The sequence below is a fragment of the Sturnus vulgaris genome, chromosome 1 (genome assembly GCF_052056855.1).
Source record: "Sturnus vulgaris isolate bStuVul1 chromosome 1, bStuVul1.hap1, whole genome shotgun sequence".
Classification (NCBI taxonomy): domain Eukaryota; kingdom Metazoa; phylum Chordata; class Aves; order Passeriformes; family Sturnidae; genus Sturnus; species Sturnus vulgaris.
Genome location: NC_142243.1, coordinates 109,414,846 through 109,431,538, shown reverse-complemented (window position 1 = coordinate 109,431,538; position 16,693 = coordinate 109,414,846). Strand labels below are relative to the sequence as shown.

At 38.8% G+C, this 16,693-nt stretch overlaps 1 protein-coding gene across 7 annotated transcripts in view; it reads right to left on the bottom strand.

Annotated features, from left to right (window-relative positions):
* Positions 1 to 16,693, bottom strand: part of GREB1L (GREB1 like retinoic acid receptor coactivator) — a 130,428-nt gene that overhangs the window by 43,835 nt on the left and 69,900 nt on the right. For 5 of the 7 annotated variants that reach the window (XM_088173852.1, XM_088173845.1, XM_088173846.1 and 2 more), the window contains 5 exons: positions 16,076 to 16,247; positions 15,600 to 15,797; positions 8,427 to 8,603; positions 5,830 to 6,006; positions 491 to 628 (listed from right to left, as the gene is read on the bottom strand). In XM_088173852.1, the coding sequence (XP_088029978.1) occupies positions 491 to 628; positions 5,830 to 6,006; positions 8,427 to 8,603; positions 15,600 to 15,797; positions 16,076 to 16,244 (859 nt within the window). In that variant the 5' untranslated portion in view covers positions 16,245 to 16,247. Of the gene's footprint in view, positions 1 to 490; positions 629 to 3,789; positions 3,913 to 5,829; positions 6,007 to 8,426; positions 8,604 to 15,599; positions 15,798 to 16,075; positions 16,248 to 16,693 lie in introns of all 7 variants that reach the window. The other 2 variants (XM_088173877.1, XM_088173869.1) reach the window with 2 other exon arrangements.

Below are 16,693 nucleotides of genomic sequence, written 5' to 3'. Positions count from 1 at the left end.
GGACTTTGATGTCACAGTTAAGGGTTAGAATTTATTAAACACACAATACAGAAATCAGCAATTAAAACAGCAGAGATATTGAAACCCCTTAAAATGAGACTAAATTCCACCAAATGTGTGTTGAGGAACTGTAATTGTTAGAAATGCAGAACTACACACAGCCCTCAATTAGTGAGGCAAGAATCAGTGTGATATCAAGAGGTGACATTTATGCTCTCCTGCATGTCTTAGGAAGTGCAGAGAGAGATATTATTGCTCTCCTACCAGGATGTTAAACCTGAAAGCCCAGGTGTGGCTCAAGCCTGGGGACAGTGCTAACTGCAAAAATTTCTGTGCCAAAGACTGCAAGAATATGAGAGTTCTGGAGAATGCTAGTGAATGTTTTCCTTTCCCTTTTCCACCAAAAAAAAAAAATTTTGCACTCTCTTTTCTTGGCTGTTAAGCTGATGATTCCCTTGGCTCTCAGGTGTTTTAGAAAGCAAAGCCATACCTGCAGGAAAAGCCTTTCCTACGAGCTGTACTGACAGGGCCAGAGGTTTCACAACGTTCTTGTTCCGGGATGGGTCTTGTGTTCCACTTAAGTTAACAGCAGCAGAAGATGATTTTGCTGGACTGAACACTGAAGAATCTGAGAATATAAGTTGATTAAGTAATGATTTAAAAAAAAAAATATATATATATATAATTTTTATTATATACACTTTTATCAAAACTCATCTCTGCATAAATTGCAAACAATTTTTTTACACTCCTAAGAAATTACCATGTATCTTTCAGGAATTTTAACAAACGTTTAACCAGGCATTTCTATAGAATCTTATGTTCTACTGAACCCATGATTGATCTCTTCCACGATATTTTGCACTTACACACACTCAAAAAATATTTTAAATAGAAAGGGCTATCCCATTGCTCCTCAAAATAGCCTCATGGGATAGGCACGTAAATGCAGCTTTCTCATGGTTCACATGAGGAAGCTAAGACAAAGTGCTTATGGAACTTGCAGCCAGCAAGCATAGGGAATAAGCACTGGAATAAGTTGCCTAAAGAGGTTGTGGAATCTCCATCACCTGAGATTTTCAACAACAAGCTACTGAATCTCTGTCAGACACAGCCACGCTTGACTAAGGGCAGAAGAAAACAAACCCAAAAACATAGCCTTCTTATAGAACTTCTATAAAACTATAAAAAAGTATGCTTCCATTTACAAATCTGAGTTAAAAGTTAAGGATATTTGAGCCCAAACTCTTTGCATGAATTAACAAACTTCATAGAGCACTTTACCAAGGCTAAAACTTTAAAAATCTTATTTTGTGGAAGGATAAACTGAAGAACAAACGAATTTTAGTATTTGCCCAGTATAAAACTGATTCCAAACCTCTCAGTATGTAAGTCCCTTTAACATCAGGCATTTCACAGTTGCAATTTACTTCAAGAAAAAATTGGCATTCAGATGCTGATACACTGGCTAATCCAAATTCATATAACCAGAGTGAAAGGATATTAACTCAGCATCAGTCCAGAAAGTAGTTTGCAACAAGTAGGCAGAGGAGGCTAAGTTCACCTACAGATGTCCTAGTAAAACAGCCAGCTAAAGAAAACAGAGGAACAAACACCAACTTGATCTGCCAAACACATTCACCCTCAGGCCACACACCATTTGGTGAAGGAGGGTGGGAGGAAGCTCTGCTTTGCCAGACACAGTAACTGACATGAACAACAAACACAGAAGCCTCTGCTGCTGCTGCCCCACCAGAAAATCTTGTCCATGTTCACAGGAAATACACTGAATGGCTAACAAAATAGAGCACCAGGTCAGGGCCCTTGGAGGGAGACACTGGTCTGTCATTAAATATGGTGTAGCAAATATGTAGTGTTAAAGTTTCTTGATATTAAACTGTCCAGAAGCTTTGGGGATTTTTTTTTTCCCATCTCTAGTTGTAATACATTTTCTTGAAATTTTACCTGTGAATGTGGATGTGGCTGGTACATGTTTAAACACCACTCTGTTACCTAAGCAGGACTTATAGTTATTAAAATACCAATTATTAAAATTCTTAATCTTTCTCTTTTTGTTTCTAGTTGCTTAACACATGAATTGAATTTTCCCCTCTCAAGTGTCTGCCCAAAACCGTATGGTCATAACTACCTAGATGTATCTTAGAGAATTCAGAGACTGAACTGCTCACCAGAAATATCTGCACAACTTTTAAAGGAAAAAAGGGTATGAGCTGGTGATGAACTGAAAACAATTTCAGAAAACAACCTGCTAATAAGCAGTCCTGTTTTAAAACAACCAAGAAGCAAACTCCAGTAGAAAGAGCTATGCAGAATCTAGAAGAGAAAAAGCCAGAAAGGCCCTCCATCACAGGTGACAAGTCAGAATTTATGCCACTGAATAAAAGGTGCTCTCCGCCCTTCTCCCAGTCACAGGGGATTCATGTGTATGTATGTGGCATTATCTTCACTAGAAGATAACAGTGGAAGGAGATGAAAAGGTTTTGATGAGCATGACCTAGAAGTACAAACAGTGACACACAGAAAGACCAAGCAGACTGAAAATGGCAGGGAGTGATAAGGAGAAAGCCATATATAAAAGGTGTATCTATTAACTTGGCAGATACAATAGAAGACAAAGCTGTGTAAATATTAGAATTCTTGTTGTTCCAAATAAACAGGTTCTCATGCATGTGCACAGTTCTCAGGCCTGGATCTGGAAGCCAAGGGATCATGCAATGAAATGCAGATGTGCTTAAACCACACGGTCATTTAATTTTACCCAAAGCCTAAAGCATTTAGCTTCCTCAACAGAGACAGAGGCAACCACCTGAGGGAAGAGCCTCTGAAAATACTAATCAGTGATTATAGTCTCACATGAATGCGCATGTTTAGCTTTTGTTTGGGACTCCATTTAACAAACTTTCTATGTGTCAAAAGTATTTTAACCATCTTGCTTTATATCTGCATTTCATACTCCTTTAGGGAAACATATGTTTTTGGACATTCATGTCAATTCATAACAACAATTAACAGGCAATTTTCTCTTGTTTTTAATCTTTCAAGAGAACGAACAGACTCAAAAATATGTAACAGCATAGATGAAGCTTCAACAAAGCAATGAGGAAGAAAGCTCACACAAGAGCACTTTGTCTACTTGCAATAAATAAATAGATATATGCTGCTTCTTTCTCAGTCAATGTCTATTTGATTTTTATATTTTCTCCTTATTTAAGGATATCATTAATAGTTCTCTAGAATAGTTGTGAGTGACCTGCTAGCTCACATAACACAAACTCACTGTATGCATGTGGGGAACTTGCAATTCTAAGTACACCTCTGTGTGCAATAAAATTTAAATAAATAAGGAAATAAGCAGGCAAATAATATAAAATCTGGCCCTCTCTCCCTAAAAGGAGTTTATTTTCCTTTTCCAGACAAATAACCTAGTTTATATACTAAGGAGACACTTTCTTACAAACGTGTAATTGAAGTTTTTTGAGATGCACAAAAAAATTAATGAAACAAAGACAGGAAGGCATAATATAAAATAAAATAATCAAAAGATCGTTTAATGTTTTTACATCAACTGCTGTTTTGAGACTAATCTAACCTTCAGCCTCACCTGGGTCTTAATCTTTGCCAAAGCAAATTTTGAAAGGCATCCTCTCCAGTGTAATCTATACATGGCTCAAGGTAAATACCCAGTTGTTTACAGCATCCCTGACCCACCAGTGTCTGAGGTAACTTACCACCCCCAATGGTTATCTTTACAGCACTTTCAGCTCCTACCTGTCTGAGTGAACCCTGATTTGTATCCATTAGCTGATCCACCCTCTGGGGTCGTGGACGGTGACACCGAAGGATTTGGTTTAGCAGAGAGGCTAGCAGCAGATGATTGCCTGCTTCTACATTCTGCAAACGAAGCAGCTACAGTACATATTAACAAGGCCTGCCTTCCAGCAGCAGGCTTCAGCAGCACGGTGGCGAAAGGTGACAAAACGTTAAGAGCATACACAGAGCACGTACAACAAACAGCGGCAAATGGCAGCGTTCAACGAAAATACGGATTCGCAGTTTAGTCAACTTTGTCTTCTAATTAAGAAAACCTCCCTGGGGGCCACTCAGGGGGCCAGGCAAATACAGACCAGATGCTGCAAAATGGCAAGAGCCCTCAGATCACAGCTTCCAAGAGATTTGAAGGTATTGGACATGTCCCAGAAAACACTCAGCGACTTCTGCGGCACAACCTGTATACAAACTGTCATATGTTGCCTTTTAAAAGGAGAAATTGTGCTGAAACACAGATTTTTAATATGCCCCCACAAACCTTCGGGGAGAACTCAGTGCTGTTAGTGTCTGTCTGGATGAAAACTGAGTGGAGGGAGGAGAAAGTCACCTTGAAAATCACATATTAATCCACTTTAAAACTGAGATCTAATCAGGATTTATTTTAAGAGAAGGTTTTAATTGTTTAAAAGCACTCTTCTTCTAATTACACCTAAAATGTAAGTGAAGAGGGAAAGGTTACCAGATGGATGGCAGCAATATGGGAATAGAACCTATCAAAGCAATGCCCATGAGGTTGACTCTTGGTTGATTTTCTAAACTTTCATGGGTGCTCAGAACACTTGGAATTAGCATATAACCAAAAGTGAAATCAGTATCTGCTTCCTCCATATGTGCATTACTCCTGACTGCATTTACCAGGACACACACCAACTCCAACTGCATGAGCATCAGGGAGAAAAAAGAATCCAAAAGTAAAATAAGGCTTCCTTTGTCTGCATTTGGGATTTGACTACAAAATTAAATATTTGTGTCATTTTTCTGAAAAATGCTGTTGAAAAGCCACATGCACTCTAAAGCAGTAGTTAATTATCCTTGTAAGGGAGCAAAGCAGCTGAAGCCAGGATCCTTTTGAACCACTAACTGATACAAACTATAATCACTCATACAGCTCGGTGATAGCCATCTCCTTCTGGTGTCATGCTGCTATTCACATCAGGATGTGACTCTTCAGATGTCTGTCAGTCCTCCTGCAGAGCTTCCCCTCTCCTCTCATCAACTTTTTGGAACAACAGGGACTACATCAAACTGACCTCACTGAGTGAGACCACAGATGGAAAGGTCAGGTAGTCTGCACATAAACCAACTTGGTCGGCAGTGAGTAGGTAAAACACTCTTTCCTTGAGTCTTTGCATGGTTCTAGCTCCAATAAGAGCTCCATGGTTCATCCTCCAGTAAGAGACCCCATAGTTATTTTGCCTTGGGATCACAAATATTCCCTATCGTAGCACATAATATCGCCCAGGCTGCTCTGGTAGAGGGTAAGACCAAGTGTAAAACACTGCAAATGGCAAAGAGCATCCAAGTCTTTGCTTTCCCTGAGATCAATGGCCTGAGCTTTCTTAATCTTACAGCATGCTAGCTATCCCCAGGCACGAGACAGATTGGATTGCACCTGCAAAGATGAATATCAGTAGAAAACCAATGTTGCAGCCCTGGCTGAGTCACCTTGCTTCAGGCACATAAAGGAATCATCAGACTGAGTAACCTCTTTTCTTCTACCAAGATGACTGCACACTCTAAGGTGGGCAGATCTAGGGCTGCCACCAAAAGTATGGGGAGATGAAAGAAGAGTGTTTACAATAACATGGTTATTAAGACTTAAACTTCTTTGGCAAAATCCAAACTTCAGTGAAATCAGTGAGAATTTTCCCTTCAAGCAGTTGCTTTTGAATGCATACGTTTTCAACAGCAACTTGCAATTTTTCGTTCAACATCACCCCTTACACAGAACACCCTTAATTAAATGGGCACCTTTATTACCTTTCCAGCAAATAAGGGGTCCCTTTGACAGTACACCTTGGGAGCTTCTTACTAGGTAGTACTTTAAGTGCTTCTGCTTCTTTGGCTGAGTGGTTAATTTCAGGTTGATATGATTGGAAAACTCTGTGAAGTACCGAAATCCTCTTTCTCCACAGCCTATACAATTCCCAGAAAATCCTGGAAGAACAAAGCAGAAGATACACAAACAGATTAAATGTCTTGTACTATCTGTTTGGAATAAGGCCATCTAAATCTACCTGCCAGTCCAGTTCCAAGGGACTGGAGGCCATATTTTCTATATTAAATATCCATGGGTTCCAAACTGCAGACATCTCTCTCAAAACAGTGGCTAATCCATCAGAGCAATTTCATATGACTGAAATGAACATCAAATGAATTTTCCCTGAAGCTGAACATTACATTTTATTCAAGTCTTGAAAACAATCACTTGATGTCAAGATTTGCACAGCCAAAGTTAGGACTGCTTCAGAATAATTTTTAAAACCTACAGCTTTTCAAAAAAGTAACAAATTTAGGGACGAAAGCTGTTTTTCTGCAACGTTCCCAACAAGGTTTCACAGAAAGGGGTGAAATTTTGAGTTGAGATCCAGAGGATATGAGCAGTCTTGATTTCCAGTGCCATTCATAGCTATGTTAATGGGAATCTGGCATAATGATGGCACCAGTCGAACATTTTATAGAACAAAGCACAGGGCATGTTCTGAAACGGGTCTGCCTTAAAATCTTTTTTGTTTGAATCAGCCCTTTATTATCTAATGCTGAACAATTAAGACCTCTCGTCTTACTTGTCATGCCACTTATCTCTGAATTGCTGTCAATCCTTAATGAAGCAGGTTTTCTATGGAATATCAATAATGATTTATAAAAGTGCTAGCAGATTCACACCTAGTGGACATGCTGTATTTTTGTTTGTTTGGGGTTTTATCCCATTGACTAATCAGTTCAAGATCTGTAAGATAATCAATTTTTCATTCCTGTTACTGTCATTATTTTCCACAATGACAAACACCTTGGAAGATGCTAGTTCCTACACTCATCTGTCAGTCAAATTAATAGTTTATGACAAATATATTCAGTGTTTTTGACAAAATGCCTTATCCATAAAACTCTTAATAATTAGGCCATTGTCTTTAGCCTTACTGTGCCTCTTTATCAGCTTGGACAAGGATGCCAAGATGCAAATTTCTTCATCCTGTTTTTCCTGGGACTGAATCATTCTTTCTTTACTCCCTTGCAGCCCACAGGATCCACTGGTGCATCTCCACAGTTTTCAGGAAGAGCAACCAGGGTCTCTCAGAGCTACTGAGTCAGTTCTTTGCTCATAGGTGCCAGACACAGAAGCCTTGAGGCTCTTCAATACACCAGCAGTGCTGGAGACGTGAGTCATCAAATGAGACCAGAGATGATGGATGGATACAAAGCTGGGATTGGGGGGGTGACTTACCAACAATGGCAAGCAGTACCACATTTAATCAGGTTTAAACACCATCTGCCTGTCTATCAGATAGTTCTTACTGGTCAGCTCCTGGCACTTCCCCTGCTTAGCAGGGGAGAAGTCCCTCTGAATCCTGAAGTGTACACCAGAGTATCCCATTATCCCACATCCCCAGCCATAGCCAGTGAGGGCACAGCACACCACAGCCTCTAACTAACCCAGGCCAGGGGCATTTCTGCCTTAGGCCCAAAGGTTTACAGTGTGTAGTAGCATATCAAATGGATTTAATGGAGAGGTAACATTAAAGCTCAAAACAAAGCTGTTTCCAATAGTTACACAAAATATTGCTAGACCAGAATTTGAGCAATGTAGTTAAATCAGGATATTTATCCTTTGTTGTTATTTCTTTCCTGATGAAAGGTCTTTCTGAACATATCCTAGGCAGAACAATGACTGGAGGGAGAAATGAGAGAGTAAATTCAAAACAGGCTACAGGAACCAAAATGCATTAAATCACTCTACTAGCCTGTTAAAATGTGTACCAGTTGTGATCCAGGCAGGAAATCTAGGTGCACATAGGCCTGTCTTCAATTACCAGGAGACACTGTTGTATTAAAATTTTAAACTTCATAAATGTAACAGATTATGACATAATTGGGAAAGGTGTTGGGGGGTGTCCCTGTGTATTGGGTTTTGGGAAGCAAATTGTTCCCAGAACTTCTACTGAGAACAATGATCCTGGTGAAGCCAAGGGCAGAAATCATCACTTAATAAAAAAAAATAATTATATAGTTCATTTTCAATACTTGCATGAGCATATTTCTTCTTAAATGAAAATGCTGTCAGCTCCAGCAGAGATAAAGAGTATATGGGTAGTTCACATTTAGAATGTCAGGGCTGCAATTGACTTCTGCCTACACAGATATCTAGGAGATTCAATTGTGGTTAATTGTGGAATCAGGGACTTGTTTTAAAATGGGCTTTTAAGGCAGGTTCATCTACAGATGTGATTAAATTAAATCACTCCTCTCCTCAACATATTTCTAATAGAAGGTTATTAGCTGAAATGACATCAGACAATTTTCAACTGGCTTTTTTTTCCTCTGAATTATTATGGCACAAAGGAAAAAAGATCTCTTACCTAAAAGTGCATTTTTTCCATGATCATCTGGCAAAAACCTCTTGTCAACAGCGCAGACTAGAATGTGCTCAGGAAGGTTGGGAGATTTGGCTCCTACTAACAGGAAGCCTGCTGGGATATCAATTTGCTCCATGCACAGAGATACTAACCGTAAATCCTTGCCTGCTTGACAAAAACCTACAAAATAAAGCAAAACAAATGATAAGTCTTCAAAAGAATTCATTTAATTTTCTTTGTTTTATCAGTTACAAAAGCAAATGAGCTTCACAACTTGATGCTGTAACTGGGGTTTTAATATATCCTTTTTAAGGGAAATAGAGGAAATTGAGATAGCATCTCATCAGAACCATGAGCTGAGGGTTTCAGAGGCAATAGATAACATTGTTTTAAATATGCTGAACATATACAGGCACAAAAGAAATTTTTACATGTCCAAACATTAGACATCAAATGGCTCTGAAACCAAATTTTTCAAAACAATCAAAATAAGAGGATAAGCTTGTGATTTAAAAACAGAAAACACCTCTTAAAATATACCAAAGATTAGTTTTTTCAAGAGAAACCATTTTGCCTTTGTTGCTTGCAGAAGGCTAGTATTGATATATAAACACCATTAAGTAATACAAAAGAAGGACAAAAATTGATGACAGAAGTTTAGTAGTGGCTACTAAAACATAGTTTATTGCATTAAAATAATTAAATATCTAATTTTTAAATTCTTTACACATTTTAGAAATTCCAGCAAACAAATAATTCACTAGTTTTAGACATGTGAATCACGTTTTCGCTAAGTCTCCAGTTGAGTCTCTTGAAGTCTCAGTGGACTCCATGACTTTCAAGTCTCCAGTTAAGTTTTTTCCCCACTTAAATATACATATGCACACAAAATAAGGACATAACATTGCTTCTTGGGCTTCTTATCAATGTAGGGCTAAAGCAGCAGAAGTGGGCAAACATGGGGACATGAGAGAGTTTCTGCTGCTCTGTGCCCTGCAGTGAGCTGGTAGAAGGCTGGGTCACACAGAAAGCATAGGAAGGCAACCCAGAGCAGTGTCCAGGCTAAATAAACAAAAAATAAAGAAAATCATAGTCACAAGAATCAAGGTTACTGTGAAATTTTAAATTACTGCAATAGCTATTAAGACTTCAGCTATCAATACTATTACTTACACTTGATTTAAAATATTATTCATATAGTCCTTAATTGTCACAGAAATTTTAAGGAAGGAAAAAAAAATCCTGGAGAAAGACACTGTCTAAGCATCTGGTAACACGATGTGATCACAACTTAACCAAAAGCCACCTCAGCCATTATTGATACATATGTCTGTGCTCTTAGGTCCTGTGCCAAAACCTATAGCAACTTCAGCAAAAATTATGGAAGTTAATGGGTTTTGGTTTTATCTCAGAACTGTAGCAAGCACAGAGAGTGTGTAAAGTGGAATGCACAGAATCAGCTTGCATGAATTTCCTCACAAGCAGCAGCTTGCTGAAAACAGGGTCCATGCAGGTTCAGTCTTGTGCCTACATTCACAATCTGCTGAACCAGTTCTTGGCTGAACAGTTTCCTCAGTTCTTCAATTAGCTCAGTTCCAGCAGCAGCTCATGGAAAGCTAGCTTGGATTCACCCCTCACACACATCTTTTTCCAGGCAATTAATTGAAATGCAGCACCTAAAGTTTTCATGTATGAATCAGTGGACTATATCAATAACTCACCAAGAAAAACATATATGTTTTAGGACCGAAATATTAAATCTGCATATTTGAAGTACAATTTGTTATTTTCTGATCAGATGCCATTTGATTTTAATCTGTTAAATTCTTCTTAAGGCATGCTCTCTAAAAACATATTGATCCTAGTCAAATAGAAAGCCAGGCGTTGGGCTAAGTATTATCGAGACTTTTTGATGTAATTTAGAAAGAAACAGTTGCAGATAAACCCAGGAGAAAAGTCCCTTATATTCAAAATAAAATTTGCTTATGCAAATGTTTATGCCACCTGGGTATTATATCCAGAATTTTCAAAACTGACCTTAAATATTTAGGCATTCAGTGAAATTTGAGTAACTGACATGCTTAGAAAATTCCACTTTAAATCTAGATTTAAAATAAAGAAATTACCCATTGCTGACAATGTGGGCAAACAGGAAATCTGTAGATAAGGATTATGAAACAGCAAGTGCAGTAAGATTTCAACATGTGTTTTTACACAATTAGCTTCTAGCCTGGTCTCTACCTAAAAATGCTCCGGAAATGTCCAGAAGCACAAATGGAGGCTTTTGAAGGAATTACTAGCAATAGCAATACCAGCACAAGCAAGGTTGTCAGCCTTGCTGTGTGTTAATACAGACTTGCTTTCCGAAGGAGCACACAGCATTGAGAAGGGTGAGTATCACATGAGAAGCTCTGAGCCCCTCGGAGTGCTGGAGGGTTTTGATGTCCCAGTGAAGTGAAGCAGTGTTCCACAACATCCCAGGTGAAAGAAAAGCCTCAGCTTTATACGGGCTACAAGCAAAACCACTTCAGCTAAGCTTTGAGCAGCTCTGTGTCACCATTCTGCATCAGTCCCCAAGGGAGAAGCTACTGCAGAACCCTATGAAACAACATCTTAAGTTTACAGGCACAATTCACTAACTGCCTGCTATCATGGGAACAGTAGCCTCTTACCTGAGAGGCTGTAAATCTTAATATACTTAATATTTCCCACCAGTTAGGATATGTAGGACTGGACTGTAGAAATGCTGCATCCTATCTGATCTGCAAACAATACCTACAATTTACCCCCAGTATCATCTCTTACTTATCCAGTGCTCCCAGACCCCTTGCATGCTCGCCCTTCTCCCTTCCTTTCACAATCTCCTCTGGCATCCTCCTCTGCTTTGGCTGGAGACATCTGTGGATCAGAGAGGTATGCATGTGCAGACTGGCTGACCAGCACATGCCTCTGTGATGTTCAGCCTGTGACAGAGCTATAATTACTTTGCTGCCCCAGGGGACTTCAGTTTGGGGACACCGATGTCATCCAACCAGCTCCTGAACTTCACAAATCTTGCTGAAATTCACTACCTTTATAATCTCTACCCCTCTGCCAGCAATGGCAGAAAGCAGCTACCAGCTCAGAGCTCACAGGCGATTGCCAAAACCTCATTTTCTGAGGTGGTGACATAATAAACAGGGCTGATACCAAATGGTTTCCTCCGGCTGCCCTTCTGCAGAGAGAGAGGGATCCCGATGGGTGGGCAGTGACAGAGGCAGCACAGACAGATCCTCAAGCATCCATGAGCTTTTCCCTTGCTCACTGAAGGGCTGCCACAGGAGAAGCAGGGAGGGCTGCAGAGCTTGGCCAGGTACAGCCGGGATTTACTTCCATCAGGAGATACCCAGAGGATGCAAATCTGCTTCTGTGCAGTAAAAGGTTTGAATTTTCCTTCAAAGACATGCAGATGGTATACTTCAAGAGCCCTTCATTATCCTCCTTTTTCTTGACTTTTAGGGCTGAAAAGCACTCTTTTAAGTTTCTGCTGGTTTTTGAAACTGAATGAGGAAATTCCACCCAAAACACAATTATTTGGAAGCAAGTAACTCACTGTGGGGAGATGAAGGGGAGATTAACCCTCTCTTTTTCTAACTAGCAAGCACCACAGAGACCCCAACCTTATTTTCTTTTCTGTTTTGCATGATTTTTGCATTGGTAATTAATTATCTGTTAGAAATAATAATTTCCACATTAGGAAAGACAAGACATAATGTCTCAGTAGTAGATGAACTTGTGCTGTCAGTGTCTAAGACTTGGAACATTTAAAATCCATTTACATTTCATAGCTATTCATTTATAACTGTGCTGGCACCTTCATTTCTATGTCGAACAGCAGTAAAACATTTCATGTAAAGAAGAAAGAATGGCACTTTAATTTACTTGTGTTCCTTTTATGAAAATCTAAGCACAAAGAGTAGAAAACCAAGTCAACTTCTCTTTGTGAAATCTTTTATCGACATGTAATTATAAAAAGCAGAAGTCCAAAGCTGAACTGCTGAAACACTAAAAAATAAAAAACCCCAACATGTTCTCACAGAATCTCAGTTTTGTTTCAAATAAGGAACAGGCATTTATATTTCGATTCAAGATTTGTGAATACCAGGAGCAGTCACCAAAAAATTTAAAATATTAAGAGCTTTTACAGATATCTTAATTTCTTTGAAAGAAAATTCACTAGTTTTTGCTTCTGAGAAGCACATTTGCATTCTCCAGCATCACTTCATTTAAAGTAACCCAGTCTCATCTTCCTGAAAATGTATCCCCGCAGCTGTCAACAACTACAAGTGCTAGAATCTTCTTTAAAATGAAATCTGTAGCTATCTTCCCTTTCCCCACTGTAAGAAGTAGTTTCCATGTGGGGTACCAGCCCCTTGTTGCACTGTAATAAATGGGGTATTTGCATAAGGAATTAGCTTCCAGGAATTACATATGAATTAGGGGTCACTGTCACTCGCTATTGTAACCTCCCAGTAACTGATCAGGTGTTAAGTACCTGCTTACCTAATTGCTTCTGAAACTACCTTGGCCTTTCTTTAAGCATCAGGTAAATTGAGGATTTGCTAACAAAAGAAAGGTGATACTATTGTGTTTCCCACAGCTTGCATAGAATGTTATTCCACAAATTATAAGCAGCCTCTTTTAAAGCTACAGCAAACAAGCAAGCGGTTCAGAACAGCTCTTTGCTAATGCAAGAATTTCGTTGCCTATTTGAGGTACCCATATGAAAACAAGTAAGTAATTTTTCTTGAAACCCTATTTTCATGGAAGTTTTAGTTACAAAAATTTGTGTTGAGCAGGTAAAAAAAAGTCCTCCCCAAAGTCCCTGAAAATAAGCCATTAGTCATTAATTATTTACATGACTAATAGCAAGGCTCAGTGGCAAATGCAGTTGCTCTTTCCAATGGGCTAAGGAGAGAGTTAAGAGATGAAGTACTATAACCAGCTGAGAAAGAATTTCCAACCAACTCACCTGAGAGGCACTTTTTTTTTTTTCTGACAACTAAAGGCATTAAGATCTACTTTCAGCACCCATGTGACCGACAAATGCATCTGAATAAAAGAACAAGTCACCACAGAAAATAATATGATGGTTATGCCACACATCCTGAATTCAGGAAGAGCAAACAGCACAAATACCTTAAAGTGAAAAAGACTTCATCCCACCTGATCCAAAAAGTGAGAAACAGGTTTTACAGAAAGCAGAGCAATGAACTGCAGGTTCTAGTACCAATATTTTGCTCTTGGATAAACAATTGAATACATGCTTAATTTAAAGTACCCAAACACAGCGAGTTCAAATGGTCTATCAGTATTGTTTAACATCTTCATAATGTTATTTACCTTTGCAATTAAATAACTAAGATAAGAGATGCAAACAATGGCAGTGATCCTGTCTTACATCTCTGGAAGGCATACCTATGAGATGAAAGATGAGCTACCAGATTAATATCTTGTTGAGATATGGTCTGCAGTGTTAATGTTTGGGAACCAGGGCATTTTAAACAATTATGTAAAACTGTCCTAACAGATCACCAGAAGTATTTGGGAAAAAAAATCTGTTTTCCTTTCCTTTTCCAGATACAAAAGCAGTGCTCTCTTAAATTAGTTCCTTGAGAACATCTCAAAGTAAGGCAGATTTTGTAAACTCAGAATGGTAAACTTAAAAATGAGTAATGAACAATACTAAAGTTCTGCAGATGTAACACACGAAACTTTCTTCTAGAGTGCTTTGATCATAAAAATCTTATGGATAAAAATCAAAACTGCCCCTGAAAGGTCAAGTTTTTCCAGGACATACTAAGAAGTTTAATATTACATACATATAATACGTGAAGTGAAAAATGTACTGCTCCTGCTCTCCACAGGAGATTTTGCAGACTTTATTGATACTTGTCCTCAACTGAGAACACTTTCCTAGGAATACATCATTTTATACTTTCTCCTTTCCTCCTCCTTCAAACTTACAAGCCTTCAAAGAACAGAAAACCACACTTCTGTGTGAATAACAAATTCTCCCAGCGATATTCCCCATCTTTTCACAGCAGCCAGCCAGCCCTTCCGTTCTTTGTGCTGCAGGGAATGGTCAGGACGCTGTTACAGAGGTAAACATGCTCCTGTGAGCTGCATTTGGAAGTGGAAAAGGCAAAGACTTCAACACATGCCACTAACAACCCCCAGAAATGTCAAAGAATTACCAGTGATTGGTCCTTACTTCTGTCACTTCATGTAACCAGATATTTCAGTAAGGTACAGAACCATTTTACAAATTACAGCTTTTGATGAACTGTGCACAAGGAATTCCATGATTCAGGGGGTATTGAATAAAACGTCAAGAATGGCACTTGGACCAGGTGGGAACAGTTCTTGTTTTCAGGTGTCTGAAGTCAGCAGGGAGATGTTTTAACAAGCACATCAAATACATGCAAGTAAATCTTCCTTTTTTGAGGAAGGCAAATCTTCAGAATAGAACAATTTTGTGGTAAGATGAACCAATCACATCAATTTTTCTTTGGCCAAGTAAGTGCATGCATAATGGCCTGGTTCTTTCCTTAACACATTTAAAGCCAAACAAGTATAGTATGGTCAACAACTTTGCTCATCTTGAACAACAACAACTCGGGACAGCTCAGGGTAAGGAAGCAATAGCCAGCATAGGGAAGACAAAACAGACAAGCTTCCACTACCAACCTTCTCACCATCTCAGCACAGAAAGTACACTTAAATGTCCTTCCCATTTTCTTTCTCCAAACTCTTCCTTCTGCCCATGGAAGCAACTAAATCCAGCTTTGCCAATGTTTCTGAGAATTATTTAGGGATAGACTGAGAGCCAGCCATACTGATGCCAATTAAGGTAACCTCTTTGAGGACAGTGACTCAATGAAAACCATGGACAAAAAAGGGCTTTCAGAAACTAATGAAGTGCCACAGCCAGTCCTCGACACTGCTTTCAAATGATATATTAAACTTTATATCCTCAAACAACTCCTTCTAATCTGTATTTTGTCAGATCTAAGGCTTTGACTAGAAACTGTGTTTTCAGACTTTCTAGCTCAAGAATTTGTAACTGTAGAGAGTGCACACTATCATTACAATCAGTTGTGAAGATGGTACAGTAAAAAAAAAAAAGATACCAACCATCAGTAGTGCAAGACCCTTCTGGGGCAGGTTTTTGCGAGTATGGGATTGGTGGACTACTTGAATCTGACATGTCTTCATCCTCTTCTTCATCTTCCATTTCATTAACAGTTTGGTTAGTAGAAAAGTCCAGGTTTCCATTTTGTGAATAGCGATGTACTAACTCTTTATCCAACTCTTCTACCTTTGGCTTCACATCTGAAGAATAAAAATAGAAAAAATTCTAAAATATAGTAAAAATAACATAGAAAATTACATTTTTCAACAGTAAATTAAACTTTTCAACAACTTTTAATACAACAACTATCTCCTTTAAAATAACCAGCATGCCATTCTTTCCCCTTAATGATGCCCAAGATTCAGATTTTGTCACACAATGAACTGCTGTGCAGTTTTTGCTGATTTTTTTTTTCTTTTTTTAATGAAACCCACCCCACCCTTCACACACACAGAAAAACAAGTGAAACGTGCCATACTTTCATGGTTACCTTCCGGCAAGAAAGGAGGCTGGTCAGGATCCAGGTACAGCTGTGAGAAGATTGGCCGTGGCACAACGCTGCTACATCTCAGAGAAGCTTCTATGGAATTATGAAGAGCTTCTTCAAAACGGGCAGATTTTAGTTGCCCTGCATATGAATTCCCCATGATCTAAAAACACAAAGGAAACAATTGGTAAGGGGATGGGAATGTCCACACACAGAGAATTTAGAAATGAAGACAGAGATGCTACTATCATCCATGACAGCAAGAAAATATGCTGTGGAAACATCTCTAATTAGCACTACACATTCATATTTCTCTCAATCTGGCACAGTGCATAAGCTTTTAGCTTCTGTTCCACTGAGCTTTTAGCACATTTCCAACATGCTGCTCTGTGTCTTCTGCATACATCGCCTCTCAACAGCCCAAAGAACATGCCTGGTATAAAACATTAATGGTGGGTAGATAAATTCATTATTATTTGGCGTTTTTTAGGATATTCAGGGTAGAATACAAAGGGTATGTAACAAAAAAAAAATTTAAAAATCAAGTTTTTGTCAAAGAGCGTGTTTACACAGTTTTTCACTTGTCATTATGCCATCATTTGGAGAAAA